We start from the raw sequence: 20,250 nt of genomic DNA, 5'->3' as shown, positions 1-20,250 counted from the left end.
TATGGACAATAAGGTTACACGAAGAACAATGCCTTTCAGCTTCAATGATCTTACTCACACCCTGGCAAGACTGCACAGAAGAAAAACCATGTAGATCCAAAAGATACAAAACAGACAGCAAAAACATTTCTAATTAAAAAATTGACATTAATAAGCATTGCACGTCTGCATATTTTCAGGAAACAAAGCTTAATCATTTGTAGTGTTTTGTTAGTCTCATTAAAAGACTTAATGTAAATAATCTGCAATTCATAATACAATTCAAAATATACAGTTCTGTTGCATCTGTTCTTTCCAGACAAGAGAGAGAAACACATCAGATCATGATATGGAACAGAAATCCGAGCAAATGAACAGGACACAGGACAAAACAGGACCAAGTGTTCTGGTGCTACAAGGCATGACTCACGTTTGGGATAGCATCCTCCAGCAACCACTTAGACCTCTTCTTTTTCATCCTTTTCTGGGGCTGAAATTCTGGGGGCAATGAGCTGCATCAAGAGGGCAAAACAATGTTAGAAGTGGATTGCCAAAAACACAACGCAAAATCCTTTTAACAGCTCACAGAGATTAAGAATAGGCAAAACATCCCAAGGTAAAAGTGTTTTTTGCATGCTGATGAACTTAATAATAAGTGAATGCACTTGTATTTAAAACTTAATAATCAATGGAGACAGATGAGATACAGTACAGCATATAGTATATTCTGCCAATTACTCGCACAATATTCTATGATGCTGCTCCTGTGTTACCATTATCCCAAAAATTTGTTCTATGTGTTCTAAATCTTAATGGACTTCTTGCTCTGCTTCAATTCCACTGCATCAAAATAGTTTTATAAATAGCATAGTATTGCTTGCATCTAACTACTTTCACAATATTTAAAACCTTACTTCCGTGACCAGGCTATATTCATTGAATGGGTTGTCTCTCTGTTGGAGATCAGGCCCCTTAATAAATCAGATAGAACAACCTCTGGAGAGCCAGTGGGTGACTCCATCTGTAATTACCTTTTCTCATAGGTTTAAACCCAGGCCACAACTCTATATAACAGAATAAGTCAAGAGTTGTTTTTTGTTCACTCCCTTCAGCACATGTTGTGAATGTCTCTTGTGAAGGGTACGCAGAGTGCTGGATTTTTTTTTTGCTGGCCTTAGAGTGAAGGAAATTATCATATATATATATAATTAAAAATGAGAAGCATGTTCAATTGAAGGTACAGGGACAATATGACAGCAACAGGAAACCTATTTCAAGGCTCAAAGTATTATTTTTGCATGGATTAGAAGTCAATTTCCATTTAACATTAATAGCCACGGTTACAGTCCATACCGAGAATGAATTGACTGGCTATTTGGTTAAAAAAATGCACAGAGAGAAATAAAATGTTTTCCCTCATTAGATGTAGGCTGAAGGGCACTTGGACTTCATTATGGCATAACACATTTTTCATTACTGAAGCAATGATAGATAAATGGAAAAGGAATATAAATATACAGCACCTATGCCCATATACTAAAGTACTGAATCTCTTTCTTAGAGAAGAAAACTAAGGTATTTTGACTTTTTCCATTAGAAGTTTAATTTCTCAGAATGCATCTTTGGCAAAGAGGATAGGAGTTTTTTAAATGTCTGAAATTTGTAAACCAATCCAATTCATCTTACATGTTCAACTAAAACTTGATACTAACTAACGAACCAACTGGTCTTTGTAGCAAAAAATGCAACATTCATCTTTATTCCGAAAACTTCCCAAATTTCCAACATAACACACCTGTTCCTGCCCCTCCCTCTCTTCCTTCCTTCCCTGCCCTCCGAGTTCTGTGCTCTCTCTGGGAACAGCTTGGAGGGAGGACTAGGAGGGACACGCGTTCTCAGACGGAAGATGCATTTCCTCTTTTTAATTTCCTTTCCACAAAGAAACCTGCACACAGTTGAGAATGAAAAGATCGATAACAGACAGCAACATTCATCAATTACTAAGATCTTCAGAACTGCGTTAAGAGAATTGTGCTGTGCCCAGACAGACATTAGACAACAGGGAAATTTAGAAGGAGAGAAACTGTATTGTCTCAACACTCCCATCAAGGTCCCTCTCTGGCTGCACCACTCTAAAAATAAAGTGTTCCAAATTAAATTGCACAAAAAGCTATTTTGCATTTAATATCATTTATACAAAATATTTTAACAATTAAAAACTGCACAAAATACAGCCAATAAATTATTTCTGGGCTATCTTCACTTAGGTAAATTAAATACAGGTTCTGTTTGATTACTGGAGAACAGCCTATCCAAGGAAGCAGTTTTTGCAGTATCAGCATACATTATCATTACAAAATCATTCTGAGAAAAGAAGGAAGTTGTCTTACTTGCTTTTATAGTTATTGAGAGCATCCAGCACATACTGGCTTCTTTCTGTAACAGGAGTGTTGGTGAGCTGTGTGAAAAAGGAACAGTATATATAAAAGCAGAAACAGTATTTATTCCACACGGTAGTATTTCAGGAAAGATTCTATTTCTAAAAAAATGGAGATAAAGCATAAAATTGTGCAAAAATAGGTCTGGTGAGGACAAAGGGAGCAGGTTTGGTTCCTGTTCATTTCTGCAAAGCGAAGGCCATGATCTCTCTAGGAACAGCAGCACAAGTTGATTGTTGCTAATTCAATCTGGCAACTCCATTCGTTAAGCAAAGATTAAAAGCCCAACAGCCAAATTTCTAAACTCCCACTGCACTGAAATCCTGGCATCACTGTCTGCTGAGGGTGAAAGGGCTGCCAATATTATCAAGATGAACAACCAGAACTATTCTAGAGCATATTCTAGTAATAAAACATAATGAAGTGATGGATAACATTTTAAGACTTTTTGCAGGTTACAGAATGTGCAAGGTTTTGTAACTTTAAAAATCGGCCCTTATCTACATATGCCTACATTTGTTTCACATTTATTGCCACTTTTTTCCCACCTAATATTGATTATTATTAATAATTTTAATAATTTAATTAATATTTTCCTTGCACTTGTTAATTACATCTCCTTATTTTGCTCACAAAAGAAGCAACTTACCTTTCCAAGCTGGAAGTGATCCCAGTTGTTACTAACAAAGTGGAGAATCTCCTCCAGCTCAAAGTACTTCTTTTTACTTTGCACTCCCAGATTGTACAGAGCAAGATGAACCACATCGACCCTGAGGGAACGCAAGGCCCTAAACGTCAGGGTGATCCTCAAGGTCCTATAGAGCACAAACTTACCTCCTGTGAGTTTCATGCACAGTAAGATTTACATACAAACAGTCTGTCTCTACATAACCATATCCATGCAACCTTCGTATTAACTTTACATTTTTAAAATCTTGTCCTTCAGATGAGACATAAAACTGAGGTCCTGACTCTCTGTGGTTATTAAACATCCCAGGGTGTTTCTCGAAACGAGTAGGGGTGTAACCCCGACATCCTGACCAAATTTCCCATCAGCCCTTACCAATCATGGCCTGCTAATAATCCGCATCTCTGAACTGGCTTCATTACTCTGTTCTCCTCCCCACTGATAGCTGATGTGTGGTGAGTGTTTTGGCACACTATGGCTGCCGTCGCATCATCCAGGTGGATGCTGCACATTGGTGGTGGTGGAGGGGAGTGTCCAGAAAAGCGCTATATAAGTGTAATTATTATTATTTTCATATGTTCATCTCATTTCAAATTTCAATTCAATATTCATAGTTTTTCCATAGACAGTTCTCATCTGAAATACAGTGGGCATCCACTAAAAATTTAGTGAAGCGTTCTGGAGACATTGCAATAACACTCTTAAAAGGAGGTGTTACAAAAGACATTTATAAATGCAATAATCTATTAATAGAGTGACAACCATGTTAATAACCAAGATTAGCTGCATATTAGTAATAAATGTACATTATTTACACTTGCATTTATACTTTTATTTTTTGTTGTTAATTGTGATTCTTTGCAGTTCAAAGATTGAAGCTAGGCCAACATTTCTGACCATTATCATGCCTGAATATACTCAACAAGTGAGGAGAAAAAAAGGGAAAAAAGCGTGTAATCTGAAGCGAACTTTATCCTATAAATGCCATAGCAAGCATTAAAAGGTTCATGAAAAACGAAAGTAAAATTGACAGGCCTTAATAGTCCTGTCAAACTGTAACCATTGTCAAGGCAATTGGTGCTGCAATCTCCCCATGTGTTTGATGTTAACATTGTGTGCAAGACTGTTCCATTTGCCTCAGTCAACAGGAGCTTGGTGTGAAAATCTCATACGCTGCAGATGAGTGAATGCACTCCTGCCCTTAATGTACAAAAAAACAACAGGGTGTTTGCCACTGTCAGCTCCAGTATTTCATTAATGCCAGATCTAGATCTCATGCCTGAAAAATTAGATGAGGGACGTGTCTGGAATATCCTTTGATACAAATTCATTCATGTATAAGACCTCCCCCTTGTGGTTTTATTTTAAAAGTATCAGGAGAACCCAGTGAGTAACAGCTCCGAAACTAAGGAATTTTATCCCGAATTCCAAGGTATTGGTTCTTCTGATTTTTGCTCCAAACAAAGCACTCAATTAAACAACCCATTCTCTTACTTAGATGTCTAAAGTATTTTTCTGAAAGTGTGGATTACTCAAAGTATTCGCTTCATTACTGCCCCAGTTACTTGTAAAAAACAACAGAGTCTGGTCAGAATAATCACAATTATGCAGTTAAATTATTAGACCAATAAAGTAACGGAGTCCAGTTGGAACAAAAACCACAGGTTACTCGGCTTTTCACGAATTCAATATGAGCCCTCTGAACTAGACACTGCTTTGAGGGCAAAACAGCACCCACACTTTATGTAATCACAGGTGAAAAATAATTAAGACAGATTATGAAAATGACTTCCAGCATAATCCGTCTGTAAATAATTATTACCTAAAATATTGATCTGAAAGTTAATTTCTGATTGCAGCAGTAAGCTTAAACTTACTTACCATCTTAGGGCTAAGCGTTTGATATACTCCACTCCCTTATTGCACACAGCACAGATAAACAAATAGAATCTGTATAAAATAAAGAAAAGGTGCTGTTAAACATCTGAAGGGCTCAAATGATGATTTGTGAACACAATCTTTAATAACTCCAAAACAAACACACGCATTAGAGCATTTCAAGATAAAATCCTGGCCTTGAACATATCACACTCCTGACATCCCCATCACAATTTCCATAACTACTGTATTTATTTCTTCAAAAGATGATGTTAGTCTAAACATTGCCCATGGGCCATGTTCATACAGTACAATTAACTAAAACATTTTAAATAATTCACGTCTTTTTTGATGCGTCAGAGTTGCCAATTTAGAGGATATATACAGCTGTGTTTACACTCATTAGAAAGGGAAGATTTAACATCTTTAGCAAATCACAACCTCTGGACAATTAGTGGAAAAAACATTTAACCTGTGCTCTTATTGAGATTAAATAAAACAGAAAAAAACAAGAATTTCAGAGCTGTATTCTTTTTTATCAAGGTTAATTAAAACAAACTCTTCTAAGGAAGACTATCCTTTACAATCACAATTAGTGAGCAATTAACTGGAAGATTTAAACGAGGGACACCTATGTGTATCGCACCCCAGCTGTGCTGCCGATCTGGGTCCAGCTTCACAGGGCCTTATAAGAAAAACTGCTGTGAAATCACAGATCTGGTCAGACCAGAGCTCATCCTGGTGTCCCTGGCAGCTAGTGAATGAAGGAGTCCCCAGAAGGTTTATTGCAAGGATTACAACCTGAAATGCTGCTCCCCATTTATACAGTTGGGTAGACTGGAGCACCAGGGGTAAAGTACTGTACATCAAGTGTACAACACCAGGGTAACACCAGGGACTTGAACCTACAACCCATAGGTTATGAGACCAGTGACTTGTCCACTACGTTATTCTGACCCAAATGTCAAATATATCTTAAAAAATATCTCCTTATCCCCTTTCCTGAACATGGCTTGTGCATACTGAGTGAAGGCCAAAGTAATCATGTTGCTAACCATTTGAAAGTAAATACAGCATGGACAAAATTAATTGTAAATTTAATGAGACAGTTTAATTCTGCTGCAAATCAACAACCAAGTTAAATTCCTAGAGGAAACATTAAACAACATTAAAAAAACTGAGAAAACCTGCTTCTGATTCACCTCCTTTCCTCATAGCTATCTTAAAAAAAACACATTCCAACAGCTAAGCAGACTGGAGGTCTTTATCCCAACAGGACTCATTTTTCACCACGCACCTGTCTCCAAACATCATGGACTCATGCAGGCACTGCACGCAGGCTTCATGAAACCACTGACGACACCTGAAGCATTGCAGCATCTTAAGGTACCATCTGGGAAAGGAAATTTGACAAAAAAGATTAGCTTTAAATTATGAAATGCCTGTGACCAACTGACATTGAAAGATAACAGGAAGGCAGACACCTTAATTTAATTAGCATGGTATCATTTATTTTGTACATTCAGCAAATGCTTTCCTGCAGTCTGGCCATTGCTGAGAAGAATACAGCAAATCATGGCTTTCAGTACAATGGCAGACGTGCCCAGCCTGCCTGGGGCTGGTTTCATAAGGCTGAAAATGTGAAATAGCTGGGAATCAAGAAGAGACAGCAAGGGGCATGTCTTATTTATGCTCAGGTGTTAAAACAAACATCCTTTCCTCAGCTGAACCCCTTACAAGAAAAAAACAATGAATCCCCGTCTATCAAAACAGGCAAACTTTAAAAAAAGTCAGTCAGCACAAATACTACAATTGAAAAACATAGAGTGCATTTCAGATGATCTTTATCAAAATAATTCATCTGTGAGGTTTACGAGATGCTGAACATTGACTACTTAATTCTGACATGAGATGAAAAATGGGAAGAATGCTCCAGTGTTTTTTTTCTCCTGCTCTTTATGCACATTTTGAGCAACTGACTGCTCACAGTTCCATTTTACTGCGAGTCAAGTTTCTTTTAAAGCAAAAGAGATTTTCCTCTGTGAGGTGAGCAGAGGTAGGGAAATGTCAGGACGTTCTGCCCACCCTGTTTACTCCCACCCAGCTGGAATAAACAGATAAACAACTTTAGGCTAATCAAGCCAAGTGATGGCTCAAGCAGGAAATAGCTGATCAAATAGGTTTCAGGCAGGAAACAATTTTTTTCCCTCCAATATACAGTACAGTGGGCAACGTCTGCCTATCTGCCACCTCCCAGCCTCTTTGCAGCGCCTGCAAGACACAACTAACACGTCCCTCAGGGGAGCCGGCCACATCACAAGGCTGGTGTTTTGCTACAGAGGGGTTGAATGTGGCTGGGGATTCTGGAAAGTGTTAACGCCTACAACACAGAGCATTACACGCACATGTCCTTAACCTTCACTTTTCCTCTTCGATATCCCTCAACACATCACCAGAAGGACAGAAGAGAAGGAAAGGTGGTGACTCCCGGGACACACTTGGTTCAAGCCCTGGAATTGCCACAGGCAGCATACTTAACAACCTTGTCCTCTCTCCTTGGATAAAAGAGTAAAAGACATTTCTCTTGGGGGAGCTTAGTTAGTAGCAATAAAGCCCATTATAAACACCTGCATTTTCCTTAATAGACTTGACTACTCAAGAGGGCTAAAAGCAGTTTTTGCCCAATACCAGCTAAGCTGGGCCTTAACAGCACACAGTAACAGCCTTGGGTCAGCATCTGCAATGTCTATGTGGTCAGCTGGAAGTAGAAATTTTATATGATACATTAAAAAACAGCTGCCGATTACCAACTGGCACAAGCAGAATCTGCTTCCAAAAGGACAACATAAATACTGTAATTATTATTAACTTACTCGCCAGGCCCCCCACAGTAGCAGTAACATTGCTGTTGGTTGGTTCTGTGGAGGGAGTCCCACTCCAGCTCATCTGGGTTGTACGTCAGCACTTGTTTCATTGCCTGCAGTGCTTTCGCAATGGGGCCTTTCTTCAATGCCCCACCTTTCTGCAGAACAAGAGAAAAGCGTGCTGTCAATATGCAACAGCTTCAGGAACCAGCGAGTGATCATCAACGTCTTTTCAACAAACAGTTTCAGGAGACTACCATCTGGGGTGACTAACTTGTGCAAAATACTTGCTATAACCCCTGAGAGACAGGAGAAGCCCAATGGGTAGTGTCCTCTTTCTTGATAAAAAGGGCACCAGGTGTCGACATCTAGATTGACATTTTCATCTTCACAAGAAGGAAGGAACCAATTGACAAAGCAGAAATCTTTTACAAAGAGGAATAATTCCTCTTTAAGATGTTTGCATTCTGTCTGTAAAATTCTGCCTGAGCATAGTATGAAAGATAAGATCACTTTATTAGCCATATACAGTTTCTTGCATTAGGAATATTTGTCTTTTCACATAACCCAGCTTGCTCTCAATGAGACACACAGACAGGGAGAGAAGCCATTAATATGGAGCCCCTGGAGCAGTTGGGGTTAAGGGCCTAGCTCAGGGGCCCAACGGAGTAGGATTCCTCTGCCGGCCGCCTTCCAGCCACAGGTGCAGATCCTGAGCCACAGAGCTACCGCTCCGCCACTTCAGTTCAGAAAGAATTCTGAACCACAAAACAGTTTTTATGTCATATACCCCTTTTGTGTTTTATTTGAACAACCAGTCAAGCAATGAAAACCAAACATAAGAAACACCTTTCATTGAAATTACAGGGTTATGAAAATGAAAAAAAATATATATATTTTTTCTTATTCTCCTCATCTTCATTCAGAGAGGCTGAAAACCCATAGACAGCCTGTCTCATCTCTGTATTTCACTCACCCTCACCGCTAATGCAAAAATGCACCTCCTGCAAAACCAGGGTGACACATCCAAAGTGCTTTCCACCTGGGGAAGATGACACTGTTGGTGATAACCTGGCAAAGCAATGAAGACCAAGAAAGAAGATTAGCTGTAACATCAACAAATAAATCTGCAATCTGCTGCCTGCTTAATAGCTTCTAACTAAGTCAGTCCCAAGAGGCTGAGTACTTTCTCCTCGGCTTCATTCAGTCACTCAGCAAGACCAGCTTTATGAAAATTAATTATAACCATCAAAGAATCATCTGAGCCCATTTTTCTTTATTTACTATCTTTTCTGCTGGGAATGCACAATGATGAAAATGAGAGACTTGTATGGTTTCCCAGCATACTGTACATAAAAAGAAAAAATATATATTCATGCAGTGCGGGTGGTACTGTGCTATGAACACACATAACAGAAGTCTTACAATTTTTGACTTCTGACAAAAACAAACACTTCAAAATAAAAAAATATATAATTTTTGCATCTGACTAGCCCTGAAATATTTTTTTTAAGTAAGAGCGGTAAACAGTTTTTTCTTTGTTAATTTTACAGGCCTGGGCTTATAAACGTGTCCCATGACCCTGAACTGGATTAAAGGGGTTAAAAAATGGATGGCATAATAAATTAAATTTATAACAAATTAATCTTACAAATTGACCTCAGAAAGCCTTTGTATGTGTGGGTTACAATTATTTAACATGGCATTTTCAGCACTTTGTCGTCTTGTTTTCCAGTAATAGAGTGCATCACAATCAGCCTGTTTAAACAGCTTCCACTTGAAACTGGGTATCACTGAATCAAAATGGGGAAATAGCCAATTTTATCAAGTGCATGGCTCTGATATATTAAAAAGGGGCTTTAATGTCTGTAGCTAGTAATATACGAAATAGTCTCAAATGTCCTCCCTTCTGGGCTTTAATAACCTTTTCCAACAGCACAGACCAATCCCGATGACAAATTTGAGGTCTCTGTTTAGAAAATTCAACTGCATCATGTTGCAAATTTGCAATCAATACAGGTGCTTCAAACTGATGAATCATCAAGCACAGTTTGTGAATAAGGTGCACTGACTAAGCTTCTGTGATTTGCTCTTATTCATAAAAGCAAAAATTGCCTCCTATCCCACCTTGGATAAATCTAAGATGTCTTTCTAAATCTGAAACTGCCGTATTAGACAGCAGAAAGCAGGTGGTGTAATAAAGAAACTGAATATTTAATCAGGTCCCTTCAGGGAACGTGAGGAGATGAGGGAATACATGTCATTTCCATTTACTCACCTATTCCACATTTGCCACATATGAGGATTTCATTGTCTGACACCAGAGCCAGTCCAGAGCACACACTACACTTGGGCTCCTCCCCCGGAACCCCAGCTGCGAACAAGTGCAAGCAGAGCGGCAATCAAGAAAGAACAAAACCTTTGAACAATGCTACAGCACTTAAAACTGCACTAAACACCACACCAAGTATCTGCAAAACAGATCTTCACCATAAAAGCTTCGGTGGCAATTTGCAAATCTTGCCTAAAGCACCACCTGCTAATGTGAAAGATGTATGGTGTCTCGATGTCTTTGCATAAGGTGAAATGCTCATGGCAGGTCATTTACGCACCCTTCCTTAAAATGCATGTATCCATGGCTGTTGTGGTCTGTACACATAGTTTTAGGTCAGGACTGGTGTAAAAGTTGGCTTAAAAGATTCAGTTTATATAACAGAGTTAAGGTTATATGGGAGACTTCTGGGAAAGCTAAGGTTGCTGCTTGAAGAAGTGTTAGTGAGACCAGCAGGGGGCGCTCACCCTGTGGTCTGTATGGGTCCTAATGATGCGGTCATTAAAAATTCCAGGTCTTTCTCAAAAAGAGTAGGGGTATTACCCCGGCATCCTGGCCAAATTTCCCTGTGGTCCTTACAATCATGTCCTCCTAATAATTCCCGTCACTATACTGGCTTCATCACTCTGTTCTGCTCCACACTGAGAGCTGATGTGTGGTAAGTGTACCATACTGATGCAATATGGCTACTGTTGCATCAGTTGGGGGCTACATGTTAGTGTTGGAGGGGGAGTCCCCATTACCTGTAAGGTGCTTTGAATTGAATAATTAGGAAAGGAACTATCAGGTTAGGTTCTATACGGAACAGGCTAATGCACAGCCCACCTACAGACAACACACAGGTCTCTGTCCCTTGACTACAGCCAACCGCCCAGTGTAGGACGGTGCTCCCTACTCTGTGGCAACAAAACAGCAACAAACGACATTCCATCCTGTTTCAGTGCGCATCTGAAATGGAGGGCATTTGCTTTTTACAAAGGATGTTCTTTCCCCTTTCTAAAACAGTGTGTTGCTTATACAGTAACTGTTTTAAAATCCTAGTTGTTACAAACTGTGCTGTCTGATGTGACCTGCAATGTAAAATACAGTAAGTGCTGGACAAAGGCGGAAATGAAGTATCATATTTTCAAAGAGCTAGTGTGAGCTCATGCATTTATGTATACTGCTGGATTTTAGACAAGAAAAGTACTGACACATAAGGTGCTGACAGAAATAAAATGTCGGAAACTTTGTTCTGTAGCATTTCATTTGTGAAAGATTTATGGCCTGTCAGACTACATTACTTGTAAACATGAATACATTTCTGAAGCTGTGTTGTGTACCAGGATTATATAAACATGAGTGGAGAGGGACACATGACAAAAAAATATATATTTTTTTGCCAGAAAACAAATAATTAGCTTTCACGTATTAAAGGACTCTTCTGTTTCTTTATTGCAGCAAGACTTGGACCATGCTTAGAATGGTTACAGAAGCATACAGCCTTATTTCCAATTTTTATTCCTAAGGGTAAATACTGTTGGGTTTCCTTAATTTTCTGCTGTAACCTGAACAGCTTCTTGTCTTGAGATTCTTTCCCCTGTACACCAAGGGGCGACATTAGAATTAATGACTGATTTGAATGACACTGTGGCCAGAGAGCTATCAACCAAACCATGCTGAGTCTTCTTTTCAGGGTGATTTCTACTGGTTACAAGACAACAGGTGGGCAACATTCCTCATTGCATTCACCAAAAGGTTAGACTAACGCCGCATAAAATGCCAGTTTTCTACTAGAAATGCCAATGAAATGTGCATTAATATAATACGATGGCTTACTTTTCATTTACAGAACAGCAGGACACCTGGCATTCTGTGGAGTCTGCAGATGAACAACTCTCTTCTCTTCTAACTCATACTCTATTCTGGAGTTTAATTAGTACCATCAACTCACCATGCTGAATGTCCTTAAATAAAACCCAGAATTTGGAGTTATCCTCAAAGGTGACAAAGCAGCTCTGCTTGGAAGTGCTTACCTACACGTACATAACACAAATGTGAAATAAGAGAGAAAAAATCAATTAAAAAAAGATCAACTTCAGAGGTCTGTGAAAACATTTAAATTCTTCAGTTCCAGGAGCCAGTTTCTTCATGTGTGAGCAAGCCTGTAGGTGAAGGTACTGTAGGCAGATTGAGAGCAGTTTTCAGCTGTTTGAGAATCCTGATGTTCCACCTCTTCTTGGGTATTAAAGTGTCAGCAATGCAAGAGGTCTGCTCCCCAGACAGATAATCTGCTCTCCTAAATCCAGTCCTTACAAAGGTGTAATAGCCATCATTAAAGAAGCCAATGTACATAACACTAGCCATCTTTATACTGTAACTTGTGTAGCTATAGTCTAACGTAGGTAGGACATTGACAGTATAACAATGATTTTAGCCTAATCAAAAACATAAATTTGAGGCATAACCTTGAAGGGCTGAGATTTGATAAAACAGGCGACACAAATTCCATGTGTTACTGCTCGTTTTCTTTAGACCTCCTTTTAAGAAATGGACCTTTCCTCTCCAGCTTCAGAAACTATACAGAAACATGCCTGGACCCACAGAATTCAGTGGCAGACATCATTACAAACCACTGCTTGAGCCGAAGATGAAGGAACAGCGTGTTCGGCAGGTTAAAGAGGAAGTCACTCACTCTCTGAATCTTTCCTAGGTAATACAGCCCGTCTGACCACCGGCACAACACATACTGCCCTTCCGTCACACTGCTCTCCATGTCCGTGCAGTTTTTTCCTTGCTTCTGAGGGGATCTCTTGGGCTCCAACTGTTCATGGCTCTTGGTGCTATAGATACCCCTGTAGGGCTCCAGCATGCCGCTCTCCATGAGCCCCCAGAAATCCTATCACTTCAAATGAAAGAATAAACATAAAACCTTCAGACGCACTAGCACACCAAAGCAAAACAGCAAACTTGGTGACACACATGAGCATTGTTTGTAGAGTCACAGCAATTCACAAATGTGTCTGTTCGGAAAATAAAACCAAATTACGTAGTGTGAAATACCGTGATATTATTTCTCTTAGGCAGCCCTCACACAATTTGTGTGGTTTTGCCATGTTCTTTAATACATTATTTGATACCCCTGTGTGCTTCAGATATCTCTGTATCATATTTGTAAAACAAATTCTGCAATTTGTACAACCCAATAATCCTAACATCTGTTACATACACACAGTGAAGGAACTGTTTTTTATCTCAGTTTATTCATTAACTCCTTATTAAATTATTAACTTAGTCTGAAAGTATCAGGGAATGATTAGGCTACTAAATTTAAACCAAACTGAGATCATCTGTAGAACACAGGCAAGACTTAACGTGCTGTACTAACAGGATGAAACAGAATGAATCCCTTTCATTTTAAGTGCTTTACAGAAATACTTGCAAGTTGAATCATCACAAAGACAACCCCAACCACAATTTAACTGCACAGTATGTGACTTCACTTAAATAACGGTAAGTTACTCAAATGGAAAACAAGGCTTTGCCACTAGGGGCTATCCGAATGAGGTCCGGCTGAAATCGGTGTCTCTGCAAGTGTTAGTTTACAGAGAAAAAAACTCATGAAAATAGAAGACAGATATGCAACAGGGATTTCTTAAACTGACAAAAAAGACTTAGTAAGAAAAAGGTGCAAAGTACAGTTAGCGAAGCTGTTATCTGCGATCAAAATGATATTATAATTTTTAAATGTATCCTTTTAAGTGCCCCAAAGCCTGTAGGAACCCCGCCCCTCCAGCGAGCTGCGAGCTGAGTCGCGCTCTGTCGTAATCACAAACAGCGACAGGGCACGCTGGGCACGCTTTGTTGTGTGTGTGCTGCAGGTTCAAAAGCTGACACGTCCCTTTGGCTTTTTTTGGTAATGCCCCTCAGCAAGTGCAAAAAGCAACGTGTGCCCATTTATATGAAAATATTATTTTCTGAAAGCACAGTGAAGAAGAGTAGCAGAGAACTGAACGCGAATAACTCCCCTCACCACAACCTTTGCAATCTGATTTCACCGATAAAAGCAATACAACTACACAGTGCTCGGCACCTTGCTCGTTATACGCCACACCTCACTGTAAGGCTCCTGTAAACTAATTAACATTTTAAACATTACGGATGCATTCATCAAAATGTGTCCTTTACTCAACTGCGAAAAGTAAATGCAAAGGCGCGGACGCAACACTTTTTGCAACTTCAGACAAGCAATAAATGACCTTAGAAAATTCATAAAAAGCTACTTACATAAAAAATAAATTTTAATGTTGTCAGCCAAAATTACCGAGAGATCACTGCATAGTCTATCGATGTGACAGAACGTGACACAGATGTCTTGAGTGTTTGCGGTTATTTTATAGTTTTTAAGAAAAATCCCGCACCGGAGATGATAATACTGTACTGCAAACTTTGTTTCTAATCGTCCATACAGAATGACTTAAGTATGAACACGGATCTCTAAGAAAGTAAAACCTATGCTTTGATAACTACGAATCCAAACAAATTCAGTCTATTTTATTAAAGCAAAGTTTTTTAAAAAAAACTTTTATCAGCAAAACCAGCAGATATAGCAGATAACATTTGCCTCGTCTTCGCTTACCGATTTAATAGGCCTCCGGAGTGCAGAAAATACAAAACAGAATTTCTTTAAACTCGTTTTGTGTCTCCCATTAGATGTAGTATACTTTATAGCGGGATGCTGGGGTGAAGCAGCTATATCTAAGGTTTCAGATTGTGCAAGTCGCCATTTTTTTTTTGCTTTTTCCCGCGAATCATTTACGTTTTGCTTATGTAATTAACATAGCCCCATCATCATCATCATCATCATCCAGGAAGTCAGTCTAAACTTCTTTTGAACCCCGTCTCTTGTATCTCACAACATTTTAGCAACGTGCACTTATATAATCTTACAACTATAATTTAATAAGTGAAATAATTTGGTATTGAAAGCCAGTGTATTCGATTTTAAACAATATTAAAGTATTAATAGTAGAAACAAATCAACAATAACATTATTAAACTTATGATTGATTGTGTCACTCGGAAGAAGTTCATTGATGTTAATTTAAGATAACATTGTATTTCCTCTTGTTGACACAAATATGGATACAGTTTTGTCTTTGTAAAACTGGATGATACATATAAGTAAAAAAAACATTTTGCACATTTCAGATTTAAATTTTTCAGTTACTGCACGTAAAAGACAAAATTGTGTCAGGCTACGTTGTATATAAAACAATGGGCCTATTCAAAATAATAAAAGTGCATCAATAAATAAAAGTGAAATATTAATAAGCTGAACATGTATTTGTTTCATTTAGCGCAGATTAAGTCTCATTAATTGAAAAGGATGGGCAATAACATAATAAAATTTTAGGAAATTGTAATAGACTGTAGTTTAATGGGACATTCTTTGATTGTTTTGAAACAGACTTCTGGAGCTTGACATGGTTAAATAGTAATCACCAAATATCAATAACATTGTGTCTTTGCATTCTTATATATATATAAGGTTCTGATTGACAAGAACTTTAAAGCCTGAAATAAATCAAGTAGCAATGGAATGGGTGTCTACCTTAATCCACAAGCTTTCTTGCACTGAACTAGCCTCGTCAGATGAGTAGGATGTAATACAGTAGATGCAATGCTACAGAACTCAGTCCTTTTATTCCTGAGGCTATTAACCTGTTTAATTTGGAAAATTGATTGTATGTTTGACTTTGTACTTATTTATTCCTTTCTCATAATACATATGTCTCTTATTTGTTAATGTGTTCATCTCACGTTACAACATGATTGCATATTGTGTTATGTCTTTTACCTGCCCGAAAAGCAAATTTCCCATCTAGCATAATAAAAGAAAATAAATACTGTAAGTAGGATAGAGTGATTAGAATACAAGTAGAAAATGGTGAGAACTATTATATAACTATTATAACACTATTATATAATATAATAGTGTTATTTGAACTGACAATTAAAATCCAGAAGGCAGACTACAGCACTTGTTTTTAATTTAAGAAAAAAAAAAACTATGAAGGAGTGACACTGAGCTTAGTGAAAGTAAGCAAAATACATACAGTGTATGGAATAACAAATTTGTCCTTTCAAAAACATTAGCCATTGAGGCCAAAACTGATACAAAGCACTTTTCCTGCCAATATTACAACAGCAAAAACATGAGTATGAGTATTAGTATCATGAGTATTAAGAGATCACAAGTGAGGATGAAAACAAAAACTGCAAAATTATTTAAATTAATATTTTACAGAGGTATTTAATAAGGAAGAAACAACCTGATGCTCAGCATTAAGCCATCTTGGTATGATAAAGGTTGATGACAGACCCAGAGATATACCCATTCCCAACAAGTGGGACAAATCTGATCTTGGAAACTAAAGACCAAATACTGTAGGTCTATTATATGTAAAAATAAGGAAACATTATCTAGAGGTAAATTAGAAGATAATTTGTGTACTAACAAGACTCTAATAGGGCAGGAAAGAGGATTATGAAAGGCAGAACATGTTTAGCATACAGCACTTGTAAAATGTCTTTGAGCAAGCATCAGCAGCAACTGAAGCAAGCAGCGCTCATGATGTAGTTTAGATATCCAGAAGGGTTTATCATATTCCACATACAGTACAAGGTTAATTTTCTAAATAAAAGCTATAGGAAGTGACAAAGGTGGTCCATGCAAGTAAATTGAAAGCTACCTGATTAATGTTCAAATAATTGTACATTGGAGCACCATAATTAAAGACGTTACAATGAGATTTATATTAGGCTTTAGCTGCTATTTCAATGTCAATCAATGATCTTGACTTTAACATACAGTAAGTAGACAACTTGTAAATTCTATGGTTGATATACAATTGAAACAGCTAAGAACCAACAAAGAGACTTAGAAACTCTTGAGGACTGGAAAGAACCTGACAAAATTAAATGCAGTCATGAGCAAAAATGTATCAGATGAGTGATGCAGCTTTTGTAGGAACCATCTGTGAAACAAATTTTAGGTTAGAATTTAAGTTAGAATTTGACAAATTATTTTCATTAACACTTGAGATGAAGCAAGAAAGTTAACAAAAATAATTTGTTAAAATTATTTCTCTAAATCATCTTGTCTTTCTTAATAAAGGAAACAAAATTCTAAGGTATGCAGTTAAAATTCAGCCAATTACATTATAATTATAAGCAATTTAAGAAAGAATGTAATTAAAACAAAAATAGGACAATGCCATCCTCGATAAAAAAAAATCAAATGTCAGTGAACAGAATTATTCCTTGTCAAAGGTGAATGGTGTATCCTTCAAAATAAATTATTTGTTTTGAAAATACATTATGAGAACAGATTTTGCACAGATGCAAAATCCTGAAAGGTTAAGAGAAAAGACTGCTTCAACCTTGGCAATACAGGACTGAAACAAAGACTAAAGGGCAAAATGGAAAATACAAGGATGTAAATTTAATGCTAAATTTAAAATGAATGAAATATTTTTAAAAATATTTCTGTAGGAATTTTATGAACCACAGTTCTGAAAACAGTAGAATATTTGACCACTCAACTGTTGGTGAGACTAAGGAAACCCTCTTTACTGACACAGTTGTTTAGAATAGTATGCTTTTTGTTGTATTATTTTAACACAAATACAACCAAGCAAGAGACAAAGACTACCACACATAGCCACGTGTTTTGATATCAGAAACGTTACAGAACAGTACAGAAGAAATAAGCGTTTTGCTTCATTTCCCTTTCTGCCACCTGCTGGTGCCATTAAGACATCCATACATTTTCAGCATCATCTTTATCCTTAGAGTGTCACAGTGAGTCAGTGCCTCACCTGGCAGGCAGGGAGTGCTAATTAAGACTTCAGTACATCCTGGAAAAGACACCAGTTCATTACATCCCATTAATTCACATCACAAATCCTTTCTCCAGAGGTTTGACTTTTCACATTTTCACTATTGATGAAAATATAAGCATATCATCAGCAATTAATCTAAAACCAGATTGGCCAGATTATGTCCTGTTGTCAGTTGGATCTGTGGCTAGTGTCATCAGGCTTCTGCCATTAGTATGCCCCATACTGGCCCCCTAATACCTCCTCCAGCAGCAACCTTAGGTTTATGAAGTCTATAGTCTATAGTCATTACTGATACAGAAAAGAACTCAAGCATGCCTCAAAAACAAGAACAAATGATTTACAAAACTGTTTCATGCCCAAGAAAGCAACATTTGGAATCATTTTTCATATTGTCGATGTTATATTGCCCAACAAAATATGTGCTAAGATAATAACTTCAGTTTTCTCTATTTGAAAAACAGTTGGTCTCATGGTTTCAATAATGTTGAATAGCCTGGATCAGTTTTATGGGATCTTTATGTTTCCTGTTTGCAGCACCTGAGGTGTCCAAGTGCAGTACATTTCATAATGCTGCAAATTTAAAGCTTTTGCATTCCCTTGAAATTCACTAAAAATCTCTGAAGTCCTCTATTTATGCAAACAAGACCCACAGACTTCTTGGTACTGTATATCCTTATACTCAGGTCCTGTTTCCATTCTAAGTCTTTTTTTCTGAAATAGGACTACAACTACATGTACTTTAAGCTCCAGGACAACAAAATGTTTGGACTTGGTTTTCTAAAAACCAAGGCATCTAGGCATCTAAAAATTCCAGATGCAAAAACAATATTAAAACATTTTTAAAAAGTTTTACTGGTCTTTATGTTGTTCAATAACAACAAGTGAAGTGTCCAGAAAAGCGCTATATAAGTGTAAGCAATTATTATTATTATTATTATTATTATTAATAAAAACTGTGATAACAGACTCTAGGTGGTTTTCACAGAAATCCATTCATCCATCCATTTTGCTCCCGCTTGTCTTGATGAAGTCTGGAGTAACAGCATGTCAAGTCCAACAGGACCTGAATCGTTTTCCTCCGCAACAGATTCTAACTCCTCCGCAAGAACTGCACCTCCAGTCTTTCCTGTGTTGTCATGAATGTCATTTGTCTCTTCCAAAGAAATACTGTAGGTTAGGCAAATAAGGAGGCAAAATGCAAACAAAGCATGACAAAATGACGGGTTGATTTGCGCAGCAAATTCGCACTTCAGAATTTGAGCTGTGAAGATGCGTACAATCTGAAAATGCACACACCAGTAACGACTTCAATCAACAGCATAAATATTGCTAAAAATGTAAAAGGCAAATGTTTAAGACGCAGCTCCGGCCTGTGTAGCATTACTTACCAATCATGACAATCTGCCCTGGAAGCTACAATCCTCACAAAGTTGCAATCAAATATCTTGATTTTTCTATATACAATACTTACTGTAGGTTTATCTACATCTAGCCAATAATACTTTAAAATTCTCCAACATTGCTATAAAACTAAGTTTTATTCTTATGTTCTTTTAAGCAAAAATGCTTTTGTTGCCAATTTACTGTGTAACAGACAACATAATTTTATGCTGACACAAGGAACAAGTTGAATTCTGTTGAAAAATCAGTTTAATACAAAAATAAATCAGCACTCACAATAGCACATCAGTGCCTGATAATAGTGACCTCTTTTTCTTGTGTTTACGTCATTTATGTTTTAAAGCTCCACAGATTTCTTCCATTCATTCTCAAGGAAGAAGAACACCTCCCCTTGGAGATCAGAAATAGCCATCTACTAATGCAGGTTTACAGAGAACAGACTGCGGTAGTAGATAGCATAGTGCACCTTCCCTGGACACCATACAGATCCTCAGAGAGGTAGCAACCTCAGCCTGTGGCAGAAAGTTCTTTACCTGATTACTGCAGATATATCTCCTTGATTTTACCCAGAGCAGATTGCTCCACTCTATACTCAAATTCAGTGTTAGCATTCTGTTTTTTTTTCTGAAGGCTGTACTGCATATAGTACGGTACCTTCACATGAAGAGTGAAATTAACAAAGAATAACCCCATCATAAATTGCATACATAAAATAATCCAGTTTTCATGGCTTTTATTTAATTACTGATGATTATTTAATTTCCTTTCTAATATATTCCTATTA

At 37.6% G+C, this 20,250-nt stretch overlaps 1 protein-coding gene across 2 annotated transcripts in view; it reads right to left on the bottom strand.

The window, feature by feature from the left end:
- The window catches only part of phf19 (PHD finger protein 19), a 36,187-nt gene extending 21,189 nt beyond the window's left edge, over window positions 1-14,998 (bottom strand). Inside the window, exons 1-12 of one of the 2 annotated variants that reach the window (XM_015367261.2) lie at window positions 14,798-14,998; window positions 12,854-13,063; window positions 12,113-12,194; window positions 10,126-10,221; window positions 8,824-8,918; window positions 7,857-8,005; window positions 6,281-6,376; window positions 4,987-5,055; window positions 3,067-3,187; window positions 2,370-2,437; window positions 1,775-1,924; window positions 410-491 (exon numbers count right to left, since the gene is read on the bottom strand). In XM_015367261.2, coding sequence (XP_015222747.1) covers window positions 410-491; window positions 1,775-1,924; window positions 2,370-2,437; window positions 3,067-3,187; window positions 4,987-5,055; window positions 6,281-6,376; window positions 7,857-8,005; window positions 8,824-8,918; window positions 10,126-10,221; window positions 12,113-12,194; window positions 12,854-13,042 — 1,197 coding nt within the window. In that variant the 5' untranslated portion in view covers window positions 13,043-13,063; window positions 14,798-14,998. The remainder of the gene's footprint in view (window positions 1-409; window positions 492-1,774; window positions 1,925-2,369; window positions 2,438-3,066; window positions 3,188-4,986; window positions 5,056-6,280; window positions 6,377-7,856; window positions 8,006-8,823; window positions 8,919-10,125; window positions 10,222-12,112; window positions 12,195-12,853; window positions 13,064-14,797) is intronic. The other variant, XM_015367262.2, reaches the window with a different exon arrangement.
- Window positions 14,999-20,250: the final 5,252 nt, after the last annotated feature.

The sequence above is a fragment of the Lepisosteus oculatus genome, chromosome 24 (assembly GCF_040954835.1).
Source record: "Lepisosteus oculatus isolate fLepOcu1 chromosome 24, fLepOcu1.hap2, whole genome shotgun sequence".
Classification (NCBI taxonomy): domain Eukaryota; kingdom Metazoa; phylum Chordata; class Actinopteri; order Semionotiformes; family Lepisosteidae; genus Lepisosteus; species Lepisosteus oculatus.
This window is presented reverse-complemented; position numbering and strand designations above follow the sequence as displayed.